Source organism: Rhea pennata, chromosome 1 (assembly GCF_028389875.1).
Source record: "Rhea pennata isolate bPtePen1 chromosome 1, bPtePen1.pri, whole genome shotgun sequence".
Taxonomy (NCBI): domain Eukaryota; kingdom Metazoa; phylum Chordata; class Aves; order Rheiformes; family Rheidae; genus Rhea; species Rhea pennata.
In genome coordinates, this window is record NC_084663.1 from 60,204,883 (window position 1) to 60,228,670 (window position 23,788).

A 23,788-nucleotide genomic window follows, 5' to 3' on the forward strand; every position below is an offset into this window, starting at 1 on the left:
TATCTCGTATTTTTCAGACATATTCAAAACAAAGTTTAGTGCCGAATTGCACGATCCCTTCTGTGTGCAAAACACCTGAAAAGGTCAATTAAAGTCCCTTGCAACATCATATGAAGGACTGGGCTTTAAACAAGAATGATGAAAGTTGGAAAGCTGGAATGACTTTTTGACATTTAGCCAAGAGAAAGAATTTCAGCAGTGACACGATTTAACCACATTTCTAATTGGCTTCCTCTAATTATGTAAGTTTTTGACCTTATAGGGTGTTAGTTCCATTGTTTTCAGTTGATAACAAGAACATAAAGTAATATTTCTAGAGTCTGCTGATAGTAATGAAACAAGTATAAACAAACATAACTCTTTAGTTTTCATACACCACCTTAATGGATTTCCTTTTATTCAGGACGATGCCCTGCACAATGCTGCTTCTGACATAATACGAACTCAGATGTATGAGGTCATTGGCAAGTTTGATTAAGATGTCTAAATGATTCTAAGCAATGATAAAATTTATTTCCATCCCTTCACTTAAACAGGCCTCCCACGACAATGTAAATGTTTGCTTGTTTGTGGTTCCTCAGCAGTTTGTAATCATAATTAAAAATAAAAGGGGAATTAGCTCTTTTATTCTTTGCTGCAGCAAAAGGCAATTAGTGTAACATGTAGTATTGTGGCTGAATTAGCAAGTCTCATTTTTCCTTCTTTTTTAAATAGTAGACCGTCAAAACCTGTGTATCCTTGTTCTCTGAGAAACAAAATTGGCAAGGATAACGGTTCTCATTTTGATTTAATCCCCTCACTGAGGATTAATTCTAGCATGCTGTCTGATTTAAAATGATTATTGCAGGATCTTAACTGCATTCCTTTACTTTAAGAAGAGAACTGAATAAGGCCATCACTCAAGAAAGCTATTTAGCACATGCTTATCTTTAAAATGTGTATTTTGTATTTCGCTAACTTTAATTATAATTAAGCATATGCATAAATTTGAGTATATGCACCCAAGTGGTTTTCTAAATTGGACCTTGGAGGGAGAAAACTTGCTTGATTTTTTCATGCCTGCTGCATGCTCTATTTAAAAACAATCATAAACAAATAATAATGGTAAATAAAATAAAAAAATACAGTTCTAAAGTATTTTTACATCAAGGGGCTACAAAGCTTTCCAAGTATTTATGAACACAGAAGATGCATAGGACTGAAATTCTAACATAAAAAATGCTTTTCAGCATTCAGATGTCTTTTTGAAGAATAATTTGTGCATTATTACACAAATGAGGTAATTGGGTCATACATGACTTTTCTGAATGAAAAGGTTATTCTAGTCTGCATCTCTAAAATTAAAAACAAACTTGCTTGTTCTTTTGATTTGGCTGACCTTTAATAAAAGAGCATTTTGTAGCAATGGAAAGGTACTTCTGTCTGCGGCTGTTAGGAGAGTAATAAAAATACCGCTGAATGGAAAGACACCAGATGGAAGGAATGTCAACATACTGGAACTAATTTAGGAGATTGCTCTGATAGAGAGCAAAGGCATGAGGAGAATTCAAATGGTTCCAATGCAAAGAGATTGGCCGCCTCTCTTAAACTAACAAACTAAAATTCTTACCCCAGGGTTACATGTAAACCAAATGGAATCAGCCCATGAGGAGGCAGTCCATTAGTGGGAAAAAAAAATTCAACTCCCCCCTCCCCTTGCACTCAGTCTGCTTTTAGCATCCTGTAAGCTTGGAGGAAGAGAACAAGAATTTCGTTTTGCCTTTTAAATTTGATGGTAAGTAAGTCCAAAGTGAACTATGCTAATAGAGAGATGTCCAGTGTACCATGAAATCTTTCTGATTGGTCTTTGCACCATGTCTGTGTGTGTTTTCAACACTTCTGGCCTGAAACTTCATCTTCAGACACATTTAAGACAGACATTGAATATGTTCATCTGATGTCAAATTTGTCCGGGGGAGTTTCAGCGGAGAGGACTTCTGTGTAGCTAATGGGAAGAATTTAGCAACAGGGTTGAAAAGAAAAGAAGAGCATGATCAAAGTGAGGTCTCTACACTACCACTGCTATTTGGAATATGTAAAGCTGTAGAGAGAAACTGAGCTCATCATTTCATGGCCTCTAAATATAGATAAGTGGAGAGATTATATCCAAAAATTATTACTGTAGTAGAACAGACTGTGAAAGAGACTGATTGTTGATGTTACAAAATGTACTTTGTTTCGGATATGTCTTTGGTAGTGAGAAGTTAAGTTCCTTTCCAGTTTCACATTTGTATTCTTTAATGAGCTCTGAAGCTGAACAGATTTTGTTCAAATTATCTGTTTCTTTAAATAAACAAATTACATTACATTTAAGGGGAGGAATTAAAGAAAAGCTGTAAGAAATCTGTACTTGACCACTAGAACTGATTGTGCAGAGCCCTGTTCTTAGCTTCTGCTAAGGCTCGTTGGGATGGACAGAGATTTGAAACAAGTTCGTAGCCCATGGGAAAATACTTTTTCTCTGCGATGCCTTGAGCCATGTCTTAGTACATTAACACGATACTCTTGCCTCGTGTCCTAGGGATACAGTCACATTGTTCCTCATACTCTGTGATACGTCCTATTACTGCTCCGTGTTCCCCAATTTCTGATGTGCTTTCACCTTGCTGTCCCTCCCTCCTCCTCAGTGGACAGGTGGAAGTGTAGCAGTCTCGGAAGTCAGTCAGTCTTTCATTCTGTCTCAAAAGGTGTGCTCTCATATTGCAACCATTACATTACACCACTTGACCATTACAGCTCAGGTGGTATAGCTTCCCTCCAACCACACTGAGATCCTGCTGCAGCTCTCTTAGCATAATGCAGCTTGTAGAGTAGTGCGAGTAAACACAGATGGTGTGACACACAGCTTGGAGCAAGCATTTCTTCTGCTGCCTTCTCTAATATATGAGGCCCATTTCATGTCTAGGCAACCCCCATCTCTTGATTTTCAATTCACAGACCATCTCTCCTCTTACCACCTGGCTGGGTGTTGATGCTCACAATTCTCCATTTATTTTATTTGGTCAGCTCTGTTTGCAGAGTATTGATGCTTTGAAAGAAACAAGAGCAGCCCCATCTTTCTTGTAGATAACATCCCTCATTCCCTTGACCTTAATCAGGGGTTGAGGTCTGTGGAAGGCAGATTTTTATGACATCCCACCACTAGCAAGCTGTGGAGAATTCTTGGAGTGCGATATCCTGCCTAAATCATGCTGCTCTGTAATCGGTGGCTATAGCCAGGGCTCAGGCTCACTTCTAGATGGGAGTGAGTTGCAGAATGAATATGCAGTAGGATGGCAGATAATAAATCATACACAATGGAAACAAAGAGTGAACCAAGCAGTCCCAGAAGCTATATAGAGGCAATCTGTCCATCATCAGCCTGTAGGTTACAACCCAGGTGTTAACAGGGCAGTATATTTATTACCTCATTATTATTTGCAGTAAGTAAAATCCAGCCTTTAATTAATACCCTCCTCTCTTCCCCCAATCACTGGCCACAATGCTTTCTTGGAGCGTATGTTGATAAAACTACATACTGTGCTCAGAAGGGAAATTTGGAAGTGTCTCTATGAAGCATGCCTGGCATCCTAGCTGCTGCTGTGAAAATATGTGGTATACATGGCTGATGTTCTGAGAATTGCCAAAATACCATCTCATCACTGCCCAATTATTTTGACCACTGAATTCCCTTTCAAGTGCATGTGCATGTGTATGTGTGTGTATGGACATAAATCCTATTGCCTTTCCACTTCCTACTCCTTCAGTGGCAGCTCCCATTTAAGACATTTTTGTCCACTGTCCAATTCCCTTTCTAGAGAAAAGTAGCCGTACACCCTCTCATTAGATTCAGGTAATTGGATGGGTACGCTCTCAACTGAAATGATTCAGTTATAAAAAAATATTCCTCCACCTGTCTGTAAAGAAAGATTCACCCTCCACCTTTTCTCCTTGGTGAAGAGATGGATGGGTGTTCAATTCTGTAACCATTCAGCTATGGTCATGCTGAGCCTATCTACATAGAGTTATCTAGGGTAGTGTTATCCAAGGGTAGTGTTCTTGTCATAATGCTCCCTCATGAAGAAAGAGGATTGTGTACATACGTGCTTGTATTCTCATTGATTCTATTGTATTTTTGTGACAAAAATTCAAAATTCAGAACAGTCATTATCATTTCCTAAATTCAATCTTTAAGGTATTATCTTAATTTGCTAGAGGAGCAGAAAAATCATTTGAAATGGGAAGTACCTTCAAATGCATGTTCCTCCAGCCAAGTGCTCCCTACTCTGTATAAATGTAAGAAAATATTTCTGGACCAGGAATGTTACTGATATGGCACATTTTAGTCCACAGAAATTTGATATCAGAATTTAACAATTTGGAATATCAGAGACGATTTGAGCAAGCTCACCTGACTAAGCAATGAAGGCAAAACTTTAAGAAAAACATGCACTGGAAGAATACCTTGTTGTAGGAGAATGTCATTCTCAAATGCAACAGTGAGCACTTTCTAGGGCACCAGCAATTAGGAGATGGTAGTGGGAAGTGCCCCCTTTCCTTGATCTGTACCCCTCTGGCATGGCAAATGACCACCTGAATGCAGGATAGACTGGTATCGCTTGGAGTATGTGCTCCTGTGAGATACCATTGACATCAGTGTGACTACTTTACTTAACCATGAATAATGTAATAATCCCTAACTCATTAAATCAGCTGCTTATTTTTCTAATTAAATCTCTTGAATAAAATCATTTTCAGTGATTTGTCTCAGCTTAATGAAACTTTTTTCCCCCTCCCTAAGCAGCTCTGTAGTTAGCAGCCCTTTCCAAGCTTAGACATGAGAGTATGCACATTACTGCTCCACTGGTAATACATCACAACACTTCTGTGCATGACATAGGGTATGTTCAGTTTTTCCCAGGAAATATCAATCTATCATTCTTGGAGAGGATACTATAAGTAGAATCCATCCAGAGACAACTCTTCCAGTTTCCGAAGTTTATTGTTAATGAGGATGCATATAGGATGTAATCACTGGCAGGAGTCTGTGCTTCAGGGTACAGTAAGGCCAGCAGACGAGTAAGCGGCCAATTTTATCTGGCTCCTCACTCTCTCTTTTATCAGAGCTGTTTGGCTGGGGTTCAGTGGTGTCAGAGGGAACTGCGGAGGCTTATGTTTGGGGAATGGAGTGACAAGGTGTGAGAGGCATGAGACAAAGCTCGAGAGCAGCAAATATCTGTGTGTTGAGAGCGGCAGCTTTGCATTTCACTGCAAAAGCTATTTTTTTAAGCACTAAGGACTACTGGCTGAGCTTTGCTAAAGAGATATTGGAAGGCATCACTCCAGCAGTGCTGGTTAAAACTAGCATCCGTTTGTAGTAACCTCTATAGCCTCATTAATTTGCAGAAGCTTTGTTGCCAGTGCAACCTGGCTTCAGCAGGCTGCTGCCATAGAATAAAAGAGAAAGAAATCACTATGTTTTAATGGGAACAGTCATTCTTTTATGGCAGATGCAGGGAGTTTCCAGTGAGTTGCAGAGAATTTTCAGTGTCAGAAAGAAAAAAATATTTAGCACCCAGTGCATTATGGCAATTTGAGAAAACTCACAGCCTGTTTTGCTAGCTTAATTTAGTTATCAGCAACTCCCAGTAGAGTCCTTGACAGCATGTGGCACAAAGTACTTGGAGCCATGAAGGAACAGTCACGTTATAATGTGTATTAAATGAATGTTCCTTGCGCTCTTTATGTGGTAGCTACGCATTGCTGTTGGCTCTGTGCAAGTGGCAAAGGATGTATCTACAGCATGCAAGCAAACATGAGACAGAGGCACCTAATTTGGTAAGTACCATACACTGTGAGGAGATAACTGAGCTAAAGGACAGGTTAGGTGCATGAGACAGGGTGCAGAACTATGCTGACAAGAGATTGGATGCCAGCCTTTGGAGCCAAGTTGCAGTCCCAGCTCCCTCTGGTGTCAGTGCCCACCATACTCTTGCAGAGAGTTGTGCCCAAGAAGGACATAAGCATCAATTCTTCTGTTGGTTTCTGAGGGAAGGTGAAAGCAAACCAGCAGCCATTCTGAATCAGCCAAATGGTTATTCTGCATCAGCCAGTCCTTGGAGATAGAGGTTCTTATCTCTTCTATTAACTCTTTTCAAATGATGCGATAGCTTCTGATTCATATAGCCCCAAGAGTACTACAGGTAACAGACAGTCAGAGCCAGGATTCGAATACAGGCATCGCTAGCCCAAGAGCTCACCTCATCGTGTTATGATCAAGTTGACTTTTCCACCCTGTGACCCCATGTTATAGTGGCAAAGTCCTTCTTTCAGATAGCCATGGGAAAGTGAAAGTAGTCGCAACTTGCTTCTCTTGATCTTGAACATTGTAATCTTCTTTTGGAAAAGATTAACTTTGGAACTTGCTGTTTTCAATGGGGTTGGTAGTACATCTCTCTAAGCTGCCGTGATGACATGAGATTGTTTAGTCATCCTAATTCTTCTTCTCCCTGAAAAGTACCAGTTTTTAAATTCACTAGATCAACTGTTTTCTTTTTTATTTTTCTTCTTTGACCTGTGCAGTATTTGAAAATAAAGATAAGATTGTGATCATCATGGAGTACGCAAGTAAAGGAGAGTTGTATGATTACATCAGTGAGAGGCGGCGGCTGAGTGAAAGAGAGACAAGACATTTCTTCCGACAGATAGTCTCTGCTGTACATTACTGCCACAAGGTAAGCAAAGGACTTGATATTAAAAAAAGACTGTTTGAAGACTGTATAGTGTTTTATGTATTTGAAAGCATGACGGAGGCAACAGCATTTATTATTAAGTATGACAGCATATGATTGTATCAGTACAACAGGAGAGCTTGAAATGGATTGCTGACAGCAGTTCACTGCTTGCTTTTAAAGACCAGGGATATTTTGCTGTGTTATGGCATACACCAGCCATAGCAGGTATACCAGCCATAAGGGTATACCATATACTCTTATGCTAGCCCTGCATCCCATTTTTGCTTTGAAGTTATTCTCCTAACATTAAAAAAAAGATTGACATTAACAAAAAAGGCACCCCATAGTACCTGTAGAACATTAATCATTTTGATGCCTTCAAATAAATGATAGTTTGCAATTTGAATATGCAAGTGTACAACTTCAGATATCAAAGAAAATTCAAGAGGAAGGTATAAATGTTCAAATTCTACCATGTACTCATTCCAGATATGCAAAAGTAACTTTCCTGGTGTAGTAGGAGCATGGGAAAGATACCCTTTGCTATTGTCTTCATCCATCACAGCACCCACTAGAATGACAATTTACACAATTAAACCCAAGTAACTGACTGGTTATCTTCATGGACCTTTTATCCTTGCTTATGAACCAATTGCATGCTTTGCATGCAGCTAAAGGCAATGAGTAGTTAACAGTTTCTTATTTCAATTCTCAAACATTTATAATCACCACTTGAATTCTAATAAGGAAGGGAAGTTTGTGAAGTCCTCATTGCACAGTGCTGAAAAGCTACAGTGGCCTTCTCTGCAGTTATTTTTTTCCTCAAAATTCTTTAAAGAAGGCTCTGACCTAAACCCAGCTTGTGAGTTTCCATCCCTAACTTTTACAGTCTTTTAGGATTATAACTTCCTTGATCCAAGCGGTTGCACATTGGAGGAATGAGAGCTTTTGTAAGGACTAACGTCATTGACAGATATTGTTTTCTGGTGCCTGGGAAGAATATATTGCTTTCACACAGTGGGGGTAGGATACGAATTGGAATTAAGTTCCGAAAAGAATCCCCCTGCTGTTTTACAGGCTTTGTGGGAGGACAGATTCCAGTCATTCTTCTCTTAACCACACACCAAGTGACTAATACATCTCCTGTCACTAGTCACTGGGCCGTGAGTGTTATGACAGTGGAATCAGCCCTGAAATGTAGATGCAAAGACCACCCTGCCAGGTCACCTTTAATTTGTCCAATATTTTTTCATCTTATTTCCCTTGGTTTTTTTCTTCTCATTTCAGAATGGTGTTGTCCACAGGGACCTAAAATTGGAAAACATCCTTCTTGATGACAATTTTAACATTAAGGTAGGATTCATTCTCTCAGCTTCTCTGAATAGATTTGCATGTTTTGTAGCACTTTTATCCAAGGTGTTAGAAGAACCAGTGTTATGGCAACAGCTACTAAGCAACAGCATCTGGCAAGAGACTCAGGGATTTGGAGCTTGGGGAAGGAGCATCACTTGTGACTAGGCATAAACACTAAATGAAGCTTTGTGTAATTTGGGGGAAAAGGGCCTGTCCTGCCACTCAAGAGCCACGATTGCTGAAGCAATATCTATTTATTGGTAGAAAACAGCAATGCATTTTGTGCAATCAGGTTTATTTTACAAATGGTATTCTTGGTGGCTGTTGCTGAGGCTAGAAAAAACTCTCCTGGTCTACAGGGTTTAAGTGGCTCCTACTGAACACTCTGAATGTCCTTTTGATCATGCCTGGAAAATAAGCAAATAGAGTTTCAAAATAAACCTAGTAAAGCACATGTGCTTCATTAGGAAATGGCCTTGGAGCTCCAGACACAAACGTATACTTTTGATAGTGATGTCTGTGATGTCATTTCCATGTCATTTCTCCCCAGTGAAAGCATGGGAATGACCTTTTTTCCCTTTCTCGTCTTTTTTTCCTAATACCTGTAACACAAAGATAAATAATGCAGAGATTAGTGAAGTTTCCAGGTGGCTGAACCTGTCTCACTTTCAACTTTGTTCCTGCCTGGGCAACTAGATGAGAAAGTGGCTGACTGCACTGATCTGTAGACAAACAAGGACAGGGAGGGATGGTAAAGTTCCTGTCAACTCCTGGGTATCCTTGCTTAATTACCAAAGCAAAGCAATGAAGGAACTATCTCCATAGCCAAGCTTCTAAATAGCCTGGATTTTGGTTCGGTCTCCACTGAAAGTCACAAGGCTGCGTGAGCTGCTTTTTGAGTTTTACACTGGCGAGATTGTCTTCAATTGCTGATGTGCAATGGAAATGGAAAGTAACATATGGTAGCTGCCATCTGTGTAAAACTGATGACAGAAGCTAACTTGGATCAACCAGTGGATTAAAGACACACAAATATGTGGTCTCTAAAAATAGACTTTTACAGAAGACACATCCTATGCAATACGTGGACATTGTGCTGTTAAAGACCAGTGTTAGAATGAACCTCTTCACTTCTGTTCCAAAAGTATCACTAGCTGCAGTAGCCTGAACTGTTTTCAGCAGTGCTGAAAACAAAAAGTCGCCTTTATAGGATATTGTATACGAAACAGACTTCCGCAGGCAGGATGACCTTTCCTTCCACATTACACACCAAACTATCTTCCCAGCTAATCAGAGTATTCTTGAGAGAAAAGAAGAATTTGGGGAATTTGCTAACTGTGGTGATGTGGACATCAGAAGTGTAGTCATCATATGCAAAACCCATCACTTTCCCAAGCCTCCAGGGAGCCTGGCTTTGTCAAAAGACTCAATCCTCCTCCTGTGTCTTTTTTATGAGAGCCTAATCTTTGTGCTGAGGGAAGCAGGAGAAAGGGACAGGGACAATTAGCTTTGTATTTATATCCAGACCATTTAGGTGACTGAAGGACATCAGAACTACAGAGGTATTTCAGCTATTATAGTGACTGGCATTACTGTAGAAAGATGGACAGGTGAAAGGAAAAAATGTCAGAGGGCTCCAACATACAAGCACTTCACTCACTCTTTGGTAGTTGTAAGAAAGAGACAGTCTTTTATTTTTTTTTTCTGTGTGTGTGTGTGTGTGTGTGACCAGGAGTCTGGACTAGTGTCCATGTCCATCCCATTAAAAACAATATTCTCTTGGTGACCTCAGAGGGATCAAGCTTTTCCAACTGAGTCTTAAATATTTTGAGTACTGCTACAGTTGTTTGAAGTAAATGCAGTACTCAGGAAATACATGAAGAAGTTCTGTTAGCTGCAACTCCTCACATCCCCTCCAATAATTTGGGCTCCTCTTTTTCTTGAAGATTTGCCTTTCCTGAACTGAGGTGTGTTTAAGCTGCCATGTAGGTATTTTGCCTGTTTCCAGCCTTTTCTCAGTTAGTATTCTCAGTCACTGTTCTCCATTACTGCAAACTGTAAGGCATGCCTATGAGTGGGAAGAATGCCTGGGCATAGATATACATGTACAAGTGGTTGTAAGCTATCTTGCTGTCTACCAGTAACTGTTTTCACGAAGGGACTCATGAAGCCGATAGACTGAGCTTGGGAAGCAGTTTGTATTTCATACATCTTACTAGCAATGGCACTAAAATTGGGATTACTTCAAGATTACTTATGTTGTATTCCTTTATTTCACCTTTCCTACAGCATGACAGAATGACTCGTTTTGAGTACTTGATGTTAAGCGTATTGACACTATCTGCTTTGATACCAAAGCTTTGAATGTGTTATTCTGGTTTCTGTGTTACTTATATAGAATTTTATCTCCCACCTTTTCTTTGTTTCACTAAACAATAACTGTTGGCAAGGAAACAGATATGGAGCAGTAGGCTATTTATTAGCAGTTGAGTAAATCTATCAGGTCCTGATTCTGAAAGTATTTATATATAGTTTATTCAGGCACAAAAATAAATATACAATTTAGGGCTTGGTATGGATGGTTGGCTTCAAATAGTCAGTGGAAGACATTTTCCAGAAATAGGGTGATAGTTGTATCTGTACGTTCCCAGGACTGTAATTATATTTCATTCAATAGACTACAAAGCACTTACAAACTTCACAGATTGATTTTAAGAATGGAAAAATGAAAGGAATCCCTTTGTTCCTGGGTGTAATATATAATTAAATACATATTTCTGAAGAAGTCAGTGATCTAGACGTTATGGTTTACATAAATATGCCATAGTAATGTGAGAAAAAAAAACATAAAAATAGATCCATATATATATGTAGCAACTTAAGCAGTACTTTCAGAATAGGAAATAAAGAGGATAATTAATCCATTAGAAATTATTATGTCATCTAAAATGGTCCATGAGTCAATGTATATAATACAGTGCTAAATTTGGAACCATTTAAATTTTAGCTAATTAAATGTAGGTAATGAAACTGGTGAGCAGTGTATGGCGATATAGTCAGCTTTTTTTTAAGTTTAAACATTGAGCAAAAGTCTCTGGAAACAGAGTCATGTGTTGAAGCACAGTAACTAGGAAACACCAGCGGCTGAAGGGGACAAATACTTAAAAGTTTTGAAGAGTTCTGCAGGTCCTCAGGCCAGAGCTTGAGGATGATTTGGGAAAGCTGACCTGTATTATGTAATAATGTTTTTGAGGGACTTGGTGTCTGCGTGGTAGTATTTCCTGCAAACTATTATTTAACGGTTTACTATGCTAAATGCTGCAAACACAAATAAATAAACTGAGTTTTAAACTATGAGACTGAATATGCACACAGATCTGTTGGGTACCAGGAGTTCAGCCAGCCAGTTCATCAAACAGTGGCTTGTCTGTCTCCCCAGATGTACACCCTTGTATCCAACAGAAACCCCAAGTCTGAATGTTTCTCCTGTGAACTAGTCTATCTGGCAAGGTCAATAGTGGGGCAAAATCCTAAAACTAAACCTTCCCAAGACATTGCCACCTCCCAAGGTAGAAAAAGATTATTTACTTTCTTGCCTTATTCATAGTGCCACATACTTAAAACAAATATTTAAGTAACACGACAAAGAAATTAGGGACTCTACCACATGTACAAGCCTATCCTTCTTCATATTCATGTGCCAGCTACTAACAGCACAAATCAGCTTAAAACTACTCTGTTCTGCTTTCATCTCCCACTGCTTCTTCCACTTCTCCTTTGCATCCTCCAGCTCTAGGTGACTTGGAGCTGCCCCCTCTGCTTGCCCTGAATTCCCATGGGGAGATAACAGCTGCTGCCTCAACAGCGCAGCAGCAAAGCAGTCTCTCCCTGACATTTTCATTCTATGAAGAGGATATCGTCTTTCATAATCGTAACACAAATGCATGTGGGCAAGGTTAGATAGATAGCAGGGCTAAAGGAACCCTAAAGCATCAAAAGAGCTCCTCTGAACTGGTGAACTAGAAAGTTACACGCAGGGGGAATTTCACACCAACTTAAGGCATCTGCCTTTGGTGGTCTTAAAAGCCTGCTGGTGGTACCATCTTCTCACCATTAGTTTTAAAGGGACAGAGGATGCTATTTTTTGATTCATTGTAGGTGTGAATTTACTCAAAGAAATAGCAGTGGGGTGAGGGTATAGTTTCCCCCAAATAACATGTAGCTCCTGCAGTTTAGCATGATGAGGGCTGGTATAGTCCCAGCGCAGCCTTGCTGCTGCTTTCTAGTACCAAAATCCTGTATGCAGCGAGCTGGAGAGAAACTGCTGCACATTGCAGCAGCTAAGGAATCAGTGCTTCTCTCAGACTTATCCAAGTGCTGCATCTCTGCCTCCATCCCACAGCCTACCCCAAGGGGAGGCCACTGTCATGTAGCCTGGCGCGATGGAGAAAAAAACCTTCCTGTTCACAGTAGGGCTGTGGCGGCCGTTGGGCTGGGAATCGCATCTAAAAGGGACGCATAGCACAGCTTGAAGTAAACTATATGATCCATCCTGAAGTGATAGAAGGAGAGAAAAATGTGAGTATAGTAGTAACATAATCCTGCTAACTATGCTTTCTCTGGGGCTGGTAAGCAGACACCGATCAGACTAACCACTAAAAACCCATGAGGGTTTCATATATACGCAGTAAGTGTATGTAATTGGGATTTACTGTGCTGGAAGTCTCACCCACTGCACATAAGTTTCATTTGCTTTGAGAGACCTAATTATTTGTCTATCTGGAAGTACAAAGCGCCAGATTCTTAAGTAGTGTAAAATTGGCAATTTCCATGAATGCAAACTTCACAGAATTTATAGTCCATGCTTAAGCAACAAAATTACATCTGATTTATCATAGCTAACAGTAAATATGAAACATACACCTCTTGAAGCAAAGGGAATACATTCCACTTCCCAGCTCCTCCCAATTTAGGAAGTTTTTTGACTTGATGCCTTAGTTCCACTTAAGTGCCAAGAACATGAAGTAATGTTGGCTTCTATTAATCTTGTTTTGGGGGGCATGACAGTTTTAATGGGAAAAGCTGATAAACATCAGTCTGTGAGTATGGGAGTGGACTGTAACATAAATACTCTTTTCCTGAATGGTCAAAATGAAAACATGAATGTCCAAGTCTGAGAGTTTCTTAGTATGAGGAATGGTATGTGTATCTCTATATATGTTCATGCACATCTACATGCATTTTATACATTCCATGGTGTTCAGGGAATATATTTTCTTAAGGAAGCATATTGTGCAGTGTTTGCCCCTGTCTTAGCTGCATCCTGAACTAAAATAAAACTCAATGACCAGCACAAAGTTTTAACACTGAAATGATCCCATTCTTCCCCTGATTGACAGGGCACACTTCATAAGACTTAAAACCAACTTCCTGCAAGCTAGTCTGGGTGACCTGATAAGAAAGTGGAATTTAGGGCAATTAAGTGCAATCTGAGCCATGAGAATATGCTTGCAGACTGCAATTGTACACCAGCTGTTTTCAATGACATTCCAGCCATACAATGAAGATTTTACAAACCACATTTATTTAAAGGTTGAATTTTCTGTCATGGGTTGATAATACCCTATTTGGGGGATTGAACAAATTCAGACTATGAATGGATATGGTGAGATGAATTAACATTAATGAACAGGAATCAGCTGCTCTTTGTGCCGGATATTGAGTCCAAATTTTCAGCAGAACACCTGCAAATGCAGGAAATCAAAATAGGAGTGTAAAGTGTGAAATCTCATATTTGCTCTGTGAGTTTGAAAAAATATGTGGATTTTTTTTTAATGTAAAAAGGTATATATATCTAGCTATGTTAAGGTAAAAGAAAGGAAATTTGGATCTCCTGTCCATACCTCACCAACTTTTTTTATTTTTATCTTGACTGTCATTTTTTTGTTGTAGTTGTAGGAGTTTAGATGGTTAATAGAGATAAAGGCTTTATGTCTCCCAAGAGTTTGCTAAGTCTTGCAGTAGAAAGGTATTAGCAGCAATGATGATACATATTTTAAAAAGCCAGGGGTGAATGATGCTGTTGGTAAATCCATTTCCTTTCTGATCACTTTGTCTTTTCTTGATTTTTCTGTTGTGATTTCAATTAATCACTACTACTCCCCAGGTTTTAATTTCTTTCTGGTATGAAAGATCTCAGCAGGATGAAGAAAACCCAATAGAGAACTCCTGTCTCTTATGGCTACAAATTGATAATGCTTTTTTTTTTTGCGTGTGCTTTATATCTTTTATGTATGTCTTATGTCAATAGTGAGCAGTAAAAAAAGTGTCTTTAGGAAAACAGAAGCATTTTGGTTTTAAACAAGATAAAAATTGAGATGTGCTGCTTTAAGCTAGAGAAACAAAGGAAATGCAAAGGTTGTGGGAGTATTTAGTGTTGCTATCCTCAGCCTTTGTTTTATAAGAACAAGAGCAGAGAATTGAAGTAAACAAACTGTTTGGACTTAATCCTGCAATTCCTATATGGGCAAAATTCCCAACAGTCTCAAGGGGAGTTTTACTTCTGTTGGGAAAGCCGGATTTGGGCCCATTGTTTCCAGTTAGGAACCGGACTTGTGTTTATTATCTTGTGATAGACATCTTGTTTGTTTAACAACTCAGATTCCTCAGCGTGGAGTCCCTGAATCTGGAACAGTTAGCAAGTACCTCACTCTCCCACTTCTTCTAGCAGAGTTATGTTCCAGATGATTTAAAAATTCCCTTTCTTCTGTAATCTTGTGCTTAGTTTCCTATGACACTCCTGCCTCACTCCTCCTGTTGAATTTAAAGGTCCTGGCTCTGGCTTTGCATGCGCAAGAACATGTATTGCTTTCCCTTGATTTAATGATTATACACAACAAACAGCAGTCAGTGGTGAATAGGTCCATTGCCTTCTAGCAGAAGATTGTCTTTGCACTTCATCCTGGACGACTGATGGCTGTGCAGCCAGTTAGTCAGTGACCTGACTATGAATAGAACCCAAGAGTCCTGGTTCCTAATCTGGAGGATTTAACCTGGGGATCCTTCTACCTCTTTAGAATACCCTTAGAGAGGAATGTCATAAAATCACAGAAAAAATGGTTATGTAGGGAACTTGAGAGATTATCCAAGTCGAGATTCCTGCCCTACAGCATGGTCAAGTACAGCTAAGTCTTTCCCGATAAACATTTTTCTATTATATTAAAAAATTGTTAATGCTACAGAAGCTTTGTGTAATTGTCTTTGCAGATTGCTGATTTTGGACTCTCCAACCTTTATCACAAAGACAAGTTTCTACAGACCTTTTGTGGAAGCCCACTGTATGCTTCTCCTGAAATAGTTAATGGGCGACCTTACAGAGGCCCAGAGGTAAGAAGAATCAGATTTCTGGTAGTGGTATGAGGATGGCTTGCCTTTGCTGATAGTGCTTTATGCTTGTACTACTGCACATGTGGGCTAGAGTGGTTCTCTCTCATACTGATAGTTGTCAAGCTGTTTTGCTTATGGTTTGTCAGATGTTAGATACCTGTATGCCGTAAGTAAGCGCAGCTGGACTTGATGCTGCTATTGTGGTGCTAATAGTTTGGAAGATGGTGCGGATCAACTTTCCTAGCTTTTACATGCATTGTCTCTCTGTTTCAGGTTGACAGCTGGGCCCTTGGTGTATTGCTTTACACTCTGGTTTATGGAACGATGCCCTTTGATGGCTTTGATCACAAAAATCTCATCAGGCAGATCAGCAGTGGAGAATATCGTGAGCCAACACAGACCTCAGGTATATAAAAGGAGTGAGGGTAATGTATGGAGCTGACAGAAGTTCGGAATGAAGGGTTTACCCTGCCTCTTTCAACATGTTTTGGTGTCACGTTAGAATGACACAAAAAAAAAAAAAAAAAATCTCAGATTCCCCTACTGACTTCATCTGCTATCAATTCCCATCTGGGTAAAGCATTTACCAAAAGCCCTTTTGAAATGAAAGTTTTATAGCAGATAGATTTTATTGCCTTGGGGAAGCTTTAACAGGCTCTTTTAACTAGATCTATGACAGTGGAAATCTGTTAGCTATTGCAAGTGGAATTGTTCAGACAAGCTGTAAACTGATACAACATACTGGTACAGATCAGTCCTCTGCTCTAACTACACTGTAGTATATCACAAGCAGAAAGAAGATGAATGGTCAGAGGGAAGCAGTCTCTTATCCAAGAAGCTAGTCCAAAATCTAAATTAAATACCACTATTTTCGCAATTACTTATACTTAGGGGATAACATATTTATTAGCCATCTGACAGAAAAGCATCCACTAAGTCCAGCTCATTGCTTATGACGACTCCTTCCCAGCCTTTAGCATCTTTGTATATATTATTATATTTAACTGGATGTTTACCTTTCATCATTTGTTTGCTACTTCTTTCCATTTTCTCCTTCCTGGTTGCTCTCTTTACAAAAAAATGCCTTAAAATATTCTGAAGGCTACATTTTTTTGGGGAAAAAATATAAAAGCAGTAATATGTAGATCATGTAAGATATCCTAATTCCCCTTTGTTTTCCTCCAGTTTTATGATAAGCAGAGTTGACAGAAAGGTCAGTAACTTCCTTCAGTAATATGGAACTATTCATTGATTTAAGAGCACAAATATTAATTACTTTGATAACCCGGTATACATTTCCCTGGGTGGTTCATATTCTTCTGATAAGAAATAATGCTCAAATGCATTTCCCAAAGTTGACTGATGTCCAAAGCCTTGCCCCCTTTCACTTCTTCTGTAGAGAGAAGCATTATTTTTGTTAATTTGATTGGCTTACATTTCTATTTTAAAGTGATGAAACCCAATAGAGCCTGTATTCCAAATATGTTATATTCCATTCTTTGTCCATAGATGCTCGTGGTCTCATCAGATGGATGCTGATGGTGAACCCTGAACGCCGAGCAACTATTGAAGACATTGCCAATCACTGGTGGGTTAACTGGGGCTACAAGAGTAGTGTTTGTGACTGTGATGCCATGAGGGACTCTGAGTCCCCGTTGCTGGCACGGTTCATTGATTGGCATCACCGTTCCACTGGCCTCCAACCAGAGACTGATACCAAAATTAAGTGCCTTTCTAAGCCCAAAGGTCCTGAAGTCACACTAGAGAGACAAAGGTCTCTGAAAAAATCAAAAAAGGAAAATGACATTGCACAGTCCATCCAGGAAGGAGGAGCTGAAAATGCATCTAAACCCACCTCCAAGAGACCCAAAGGCATCCTGAAGAAACGGAGCAACAGTGAACATCGATCTCACAGTGCAGGGTTCATTGAAGGAGTGGTCAACCCAGTGTTACCCTCTGCTTTTAAGTTGGAGCAAGAGTTGTGTAGAACTGGCGTAGCCATTAAAAGTGTTGTGGAGGGAGAGGTAGCATGCAAATACAGCACTAAGCAGTCTTCACTAATGCCAAAAAAAGGAATCTTAAAGAAGACTCAGCAGAGAGAGTCTGGCTATTACTCCTCTCCAGAACGAAGTGAATCTTCTGAACTCTTGGACAATAATGATGAGACAGTAAACAGTGACACTTCTCCAGGGGTCACAGAGCCATCCAGAAATGGGTCTTATAGCCATTCTTGCAGGCGTAAGGGCATCTTAAAACATAACAGCAAGTATTCTGCAAGCAGCACTGAATCTGCTTTGATTAGCCCTGATACACCTACACTGGATGCCATGGAAGAAGTGGTCCTGCCTGGGGATGGGTTACCTCGAAGTTACAGTCGCCCTTCCAGTGTGATTAGTGATGACAGTATTTTGTCCAGTGATTCCTTTGATTTGTTGGATTTGCAAGAGAATAGGCCAAACAGACAGAGGATAAGGAGCTGTGTCTCTGCTGAAAACTTCCTCCAGATCCAAGACTTTGAAGGACTTCAGAACCGCCCACGGCCACAGTACCTAAAACGTTATCGCAACCGTCTGGGAGATAGCAGTTTTTCCCTTCTCACAGACATGGATGATGTGACTCAGGTCTATAAGAAAGCCCTAGAGATCTGCAACAAGCTCAACTAGCAGAGAGAAGATGGAAATGGTGGGAGGGGAATTGTTCTGTGTACCTTTATGTTGGAGTAAGCCAGGTCACTGTTTTGTTGACAGTGGTAGGTTTTCCTTCAAAGGACTTGACTGTATCTACATAACTGAATTCATAGCAAAATGTAGAACAACCCTGAAGTCATCTCACACTTCTCTAGTTTCGTTTCCTCGAAATGTTACCTAGCTCCCCAGAGAAAACCTATGGTCTTTGTAAATGTGATGAAAGCATATCAAGCTCTAGCAAGCAAAAGCATTGAGATCTAATGGCTCAAATTTAAAGTTAGATAAATTTCAAACTGGAAGTGAGGCACACACATTTTCTGTAGTTTGTAATTCTATCAAGAGTTCTATCAAGAGATGAGATGAATTCTTCAAGACAATTTTGATATCTTTTAGAAAGAGAACCTTTATTTCCCCTGAAGTTATTCATCTGGATATGGGAATTGCACATTGAGAATATTTGGCATGCATGATGGGGAGACTAGGCTAGATGGACACCATGGTCAGATGGTCTTCTAGCAGAGAGACCTGAGATGTTCTGGATCCATTCTGGGACAGATAATTTGAGAGGATCACCTCAGTATAACCTCACGTGATGTACATGGACAAGTGGTGGAGCTAGGTATTCACTGGCAGTTCTTCCCACAGGCATTGCTCTTCAGTGAGCAGGAGGCCCTCAAATCTTTTCTGGCTACCACTCTTACCAGCCAGAAATGCAATCACAGGAACAATAAGGGGAAGTGGCAGGACATGGACATTATAAACAGCTTTTAAAAGCCTTTCAACCTGTATGTTTGATTTGTGATTTTTTCTAAATTGCCAGCCAGATGAAAGCCCAGAGAAAGGTAGATCTAACAAACTGTATGAAGGGTTAAACTAACCTTGCAATCTAGAGTTCAGTCACTGTCAGCAAATGGTGCCACCTTGCTGTTAGCTTGTAGTATCTGAAGGTGACAGGTAGTTTGCTATCAGAAAGTTAGCTAAAGAAAAGATTGTAGCATGTAGGAAATGGATAGAGGTCAGAATGTTGGTGGGACTGTGCCTTTCTCCAAATGAAAATGTTTCTAAGTAGGTAGTAATGGAGCAGAAAGAATTGAACGATGAAATGATAATGGTAGATTTGATAACAGAGTTAGTGTAAAAATGCAGGCCTCTATGTACAGTGTAGCTGGTACTGCGTGTGCGATGATATCCATTTGGGGGAAAAAAAAGGATATGTGTATGTATTCTTGGACATATCTAAATGTCTAGACTGAAGGCTTCAACTCCCATAAAGGTACCACATGGGTCTACTGGATTACCTGAATGTAAGCCTATGTTAGAAAGGCACTGTGCGTTTGACAGGCCTGGGCAAACTGGAATCATAAGGAAGGCCCATTTCAGTCTCATTTACATGAGCGCATAGCCCTTGGCTTTCTTAAAGGTGCACTGCTGTGAATAAATGGCAGATTTCAGCCTATGATGTCAAATTATCTGCAGTTCTAAAATTTGTGTGTGCACATACACCCAGAGCAGAGGAGCATGGGGCAAACTTCTTCTCATTCCCACCTAAAAGCAGAATTTGGCCCACTATGCCCAAAATCTTAGAGATCATGAGGAATGGGAATCGAGTTCCGTAGGGGATTCTTGGAGAATCAAGAATAACCCATAAATGATTGGAAGCTGGGCAGGGAGCTATTTCACTTCTTATTTCCCAACTTGCAATTCCTTATTTGGTGTATCATGGTACCTAAGTCTGCCAGTTGCTCCTAAAAATCACCTGGAATGTCCAGTGTAAAGATGAATGAACTGTAGTTTCCTCTACCAGCTGATCTGACTCTGTGCAGAACCTTTCCTTATTGTGGAACACAGGACCAAATTTGGCCTTAGAGTAAATGGCGTCAGTACCCATGAAATCTGTGAGAGGTGTGCTCTCAGGCAGTAAAGTGAAATTTGGCTCACTGTTCATTTGCTCAAGAATGGCAACATCAGGTCATTTCTCTGTTGATGTATACCTTTCTATGATACTCAGATGTTCCATCTTCTCACAGGGCCTGTATGTGCTCTTTTAGCCCTCCTGAAATCAATACCCTGTTTTGCAGTGTATTCAGTTAACAAGTTTGCCGTGCTGCATTTAAAACAACCTGACGCAGTTTCCATGGTGTTTCTGAATCGTGGATGTGCTTTTCAGCCACGGCTTTTAACTTGTGCCCCAGAACGTAAGAACCAGATCTTCAGCCGGCATCAATCAGTGCTGTTGTGTTGATACAATGGAGCACGACTCCAGTGGCGTTACGCTGATTGATTGACACCTTCCTTGCAGATCTGGTGCTAAACATTTAATTGATTTCTGTAGATTTCAAGCTGAAGGGAAGAGAACTCAACTGGCTGTTGCAGGGAACTGAGAAGCACTCTGAAGGCCCATATCTACCTAGACTTTTGCCCAGGCCTGCTTCCTTGTGTACAAATGTGAATGAATGAGTGACTGCTTGCTGCCAAACTGGAAATGTTATGTAGGGATTTACTGGCATGTTACTGGCATGTTACATGTTTACTGGCATGTTACCATTCCTAGAAGAGAAGAAAAAAACTTGACTGCACATTGTTATTATTAGTGTTGTGATTTTTATTTAATTTTTTTGTAATACAAAGTTGACTTTTTTATTTGAATTTGTCTTTTTTTATTTATTGGTCTGAAAGCCATTTCAAAGGTATAATAATATATTTGGTGTAATTTAATTGGTGCAACATTATTTTACAGCTCCGGCCAAAATTGGTGTTATTTTTTGTTTTTTTGTTTTGTTTTTTCCCAATCCTTGGTTGGTTTGAGCTCTTCAAGGCACACAGGGGAAAACGCTGGATAATCACCCAAAGTGTTTGTATTTTTAATCTGATACTGTTTTTTATTAAATAAAATGAAATTAATGTAACTGTGAAGACTCTTTTTCTGTGCATTTCTCTCTTGTCTGTACATCAGCATAAGCTGAGGCCAAACAGTGAACTTGTCATGCAGAAATACAGCAGCAGCTCAGCAAATTGTACAAAGTTGTTCATGCGAAAGCTTAGCTCATTTGAACATTTGAATATAATGTGGGTAGCCACAGAGACTCCTATGCTGTAAGCTATTTGGTACTGCTAAACAACCAAGGCTTTCAGCTATGTAAATGTCTCATGGTATCTGACTGGGGTTTCTCTCCTGGAAATCAATGAGATTTGTGGGCCAGGTGTGCTGCAGGTGAGACAGAACGGGTTGTCTGGCAAATAGACACAGCACAACTCATTTGTAGCCCAAAGACATGCTGCAACAGTCCTTTCCTCTCTTTGGTGAGGGGAAGGACAGTTTATTACCAATTTTAATGTTCCTGTTGGTATCATTTAGGGGGTTGTTTGGGCAAAAGACTGGTGGCCATCTGCTACTGTACGATGTAGCATGGTTTAAGTCAGATGGCTTCCAGCAATCAGAGCGATCAGCTGGTGGGAGGCAAAAAGGAGTTGGTTTTCATATTTTGGAGTACTCTTGATAATCAGAAGGCTTTAGATTGTTCTTCTTGGAAAAGGAGTGGGCATCGTAAGGGAAAGTCAGTGTTAGATATGCTCTATGTGCTGGAGACCTGTTTCAATAAAGGAAATGGCTGGCAGTGTGCTGAAGTTGGCTCTGAGCAAGGCACTACTGAACTTCACCCTTCATTCATTCAGCCAAGATACCTGTGGTGTGTATTTCTTCTGATTTTTAAATTACAGGAGGTTTGGATTAGGATCCAAGGTGTTGAAACCATGCAAAATAAGCTTCCATTTTTTTCTAATTCCATTTTCTCTCTTGAGCTTTCTAAAGCAAGGAACCATGGCTGTAGGTGCTAGATTTATTTATCATCAGTACTTAACAGCCCCTGGGAATAGAGGGAACAAGCAAATGATGCAGAAAGGCAAATAGCCATTAATACATTGCAAAGGAAATGATCAGCTGCTGTGTGCTAATAGACTCAGAAAGTGTTAGGCACATATTCAGAGTTAGCATGTGTGTTCTTGTACCTAAGGTGAATAAGGTCTAACTGCGTGGGTACCGGATGGTGGAAAACGTAATGCAAGTCTCTTCTGCAATACCAAATATGAAACTTTTTTTTTTTTTTTTTTTTTTTTTTTTCACATACTAGAAAAAAGGGAAGTTGAGGGGAAACCACTTTGTAGTGCTGGCAAGAGAAACAAAATTCAGAGCAAAGCAAAACAGCACTTTTTTCCAGCCCCAGAAATTCTCATTTATTATTTGATTTGTATTTGTATCTCTTCTCACAGGTCAGTCTAATCTCTATTTAGACAGTTCAGAGACAGCAATACTAAGGTGCTACATCAAGGTGAAGATAAAGCATCGTCAGATACTACATATAAACATACTTACTTACAGACAAATTTGCTAGTGAGTCTATAAACATGTGTAATAATAAACCTTCCAAGACCAGAACCTGAGTTACAGCTACAGGGTAAGTTGTAACCTGTCCAGTGAAGAGAGAAGTTCATTTCCAATGTGACTTTGGTATGTATGAGAAGCTTATCAATTTAGTCAGGCATTTATCTTGGGGATTTGTATCTCATTTTAATTAGATGCTCCTGGAGACAAAGCTGCAGAAAATGCATTTACTGAGCCAACAGAAAATTTAGTGTAGGCTAGTGTAAGCCCAGGCTCTCTAGTACTAATCCCAAGGTTCCTGGTTTTAGGGTTTCAATCCAAAGTTCTACCACGGGAGAGAACAGGTCATATTTCCCCTGGAATAATGGTATTTAGTATTCAACTAGGGCTTCTTTTTTCATTATTGTCTGGTGGAGCGGTCTCTTGCTCCTTGCCAAACCCAGACATCTTTCTCATAAAGACTGCGTAATTTGGCTGGAGAAGCAACTTTTTTGGATAGATCATCGAGCATTTTGTTTCTGGCTATCTATCTCTAGCCCTTCCCCCCACCCAAAATTTCCTGGAATTTCATCAGTGCAGAAAAACCTTTGATCATCTGGCCCTACAGAACCCTGTACTTTTAAGGCTATGATACATATTTTCACAGATGCTTAATGTTCCTGAAACAAAAAACATTTTTAAAGGCAAATTTATGCAATACTGGAAGGCTTCTTCTCATGCCTGGCCTATCTGCTGGTCTTAGGATTCATGCTGAGAAGTGTACCAAGCCCAGCTCCACAAACAGATTAGATAGCCAAATTCCATAAAAATAAGAAAAAGAAACAGCTGTGGATGTTGGCAATAGGTATACTTGCAGATCAGGATATCAGACTAAGCACCTGTTTATGCAGCAAAATAATGCTACTACCAGCTCAGGGTAGCTCTCACAGGGTTTTAGATACTGAGCACCTTTGAAAACCAGGCCTGGGATTTCTCAAGACGGGCATCCAGAATCAGAACCTTTGCTATCAGAGACTGTGCAGAAATACTGGTATCAACTCGCCTGGATTTTTCTTTTTGTTCTTTCCCCATTCATCTTATCCAATTTATTTAACACCAATAATTATTCTTTCTCTCTTAGTTTAAATCTTGTTTGCAGTCCTGTTTATTTAGCTTTACTTCACAGGTATAATCCCTGGTCAGTATAGTGCATTGAATTTTACTCACTAAAATGCTTTTGTAGCACCTACCAT

At 39.8% G+C, this 23,788-nt stretch overlaps 1 protein-coding gene across 1 annotated transcript in view; it reads left to right on the plus strand.

Annotated features, from left to right (window-relative positions):
* The window catches only part of NUAK1 (NUAK family kinase 1), a 51,160-nt gene extending 30,069 nt beyond the window's left edge, over positions 1 to 21,091 (plus strand). The window contains exons 3-7 of the mRNA XM_062589209.1: positions 6,601 to 6,752; positions 8,040 to 8,105; positions 15,372 to 15,491; positions 15,765 to 15,897; positions 17,001 to 21,091. Coding sequence (XP_062445193.1) covers positions 6,601 to 6,752; positions 8,040 to 8,105; positions 15,372 to 15,491; positions 15,765 to 15,897; positions 17,001 to 18,154 — 1,625 coding nt within the window. The 3' untranslated portion in view covers positions 18,155 to 21,091. The remainder of the gene's footprint in view (positions 1 to 6,600; positions 6,753 to 8,039; positions 8,106 to 15,371; positions 15,492 to 15,764; positions 15,898 to 17,000) is intronic.
* The last annotated feature ends 2,697 nt before the right edge of the window (positions 21,092 to 23,788 follow it).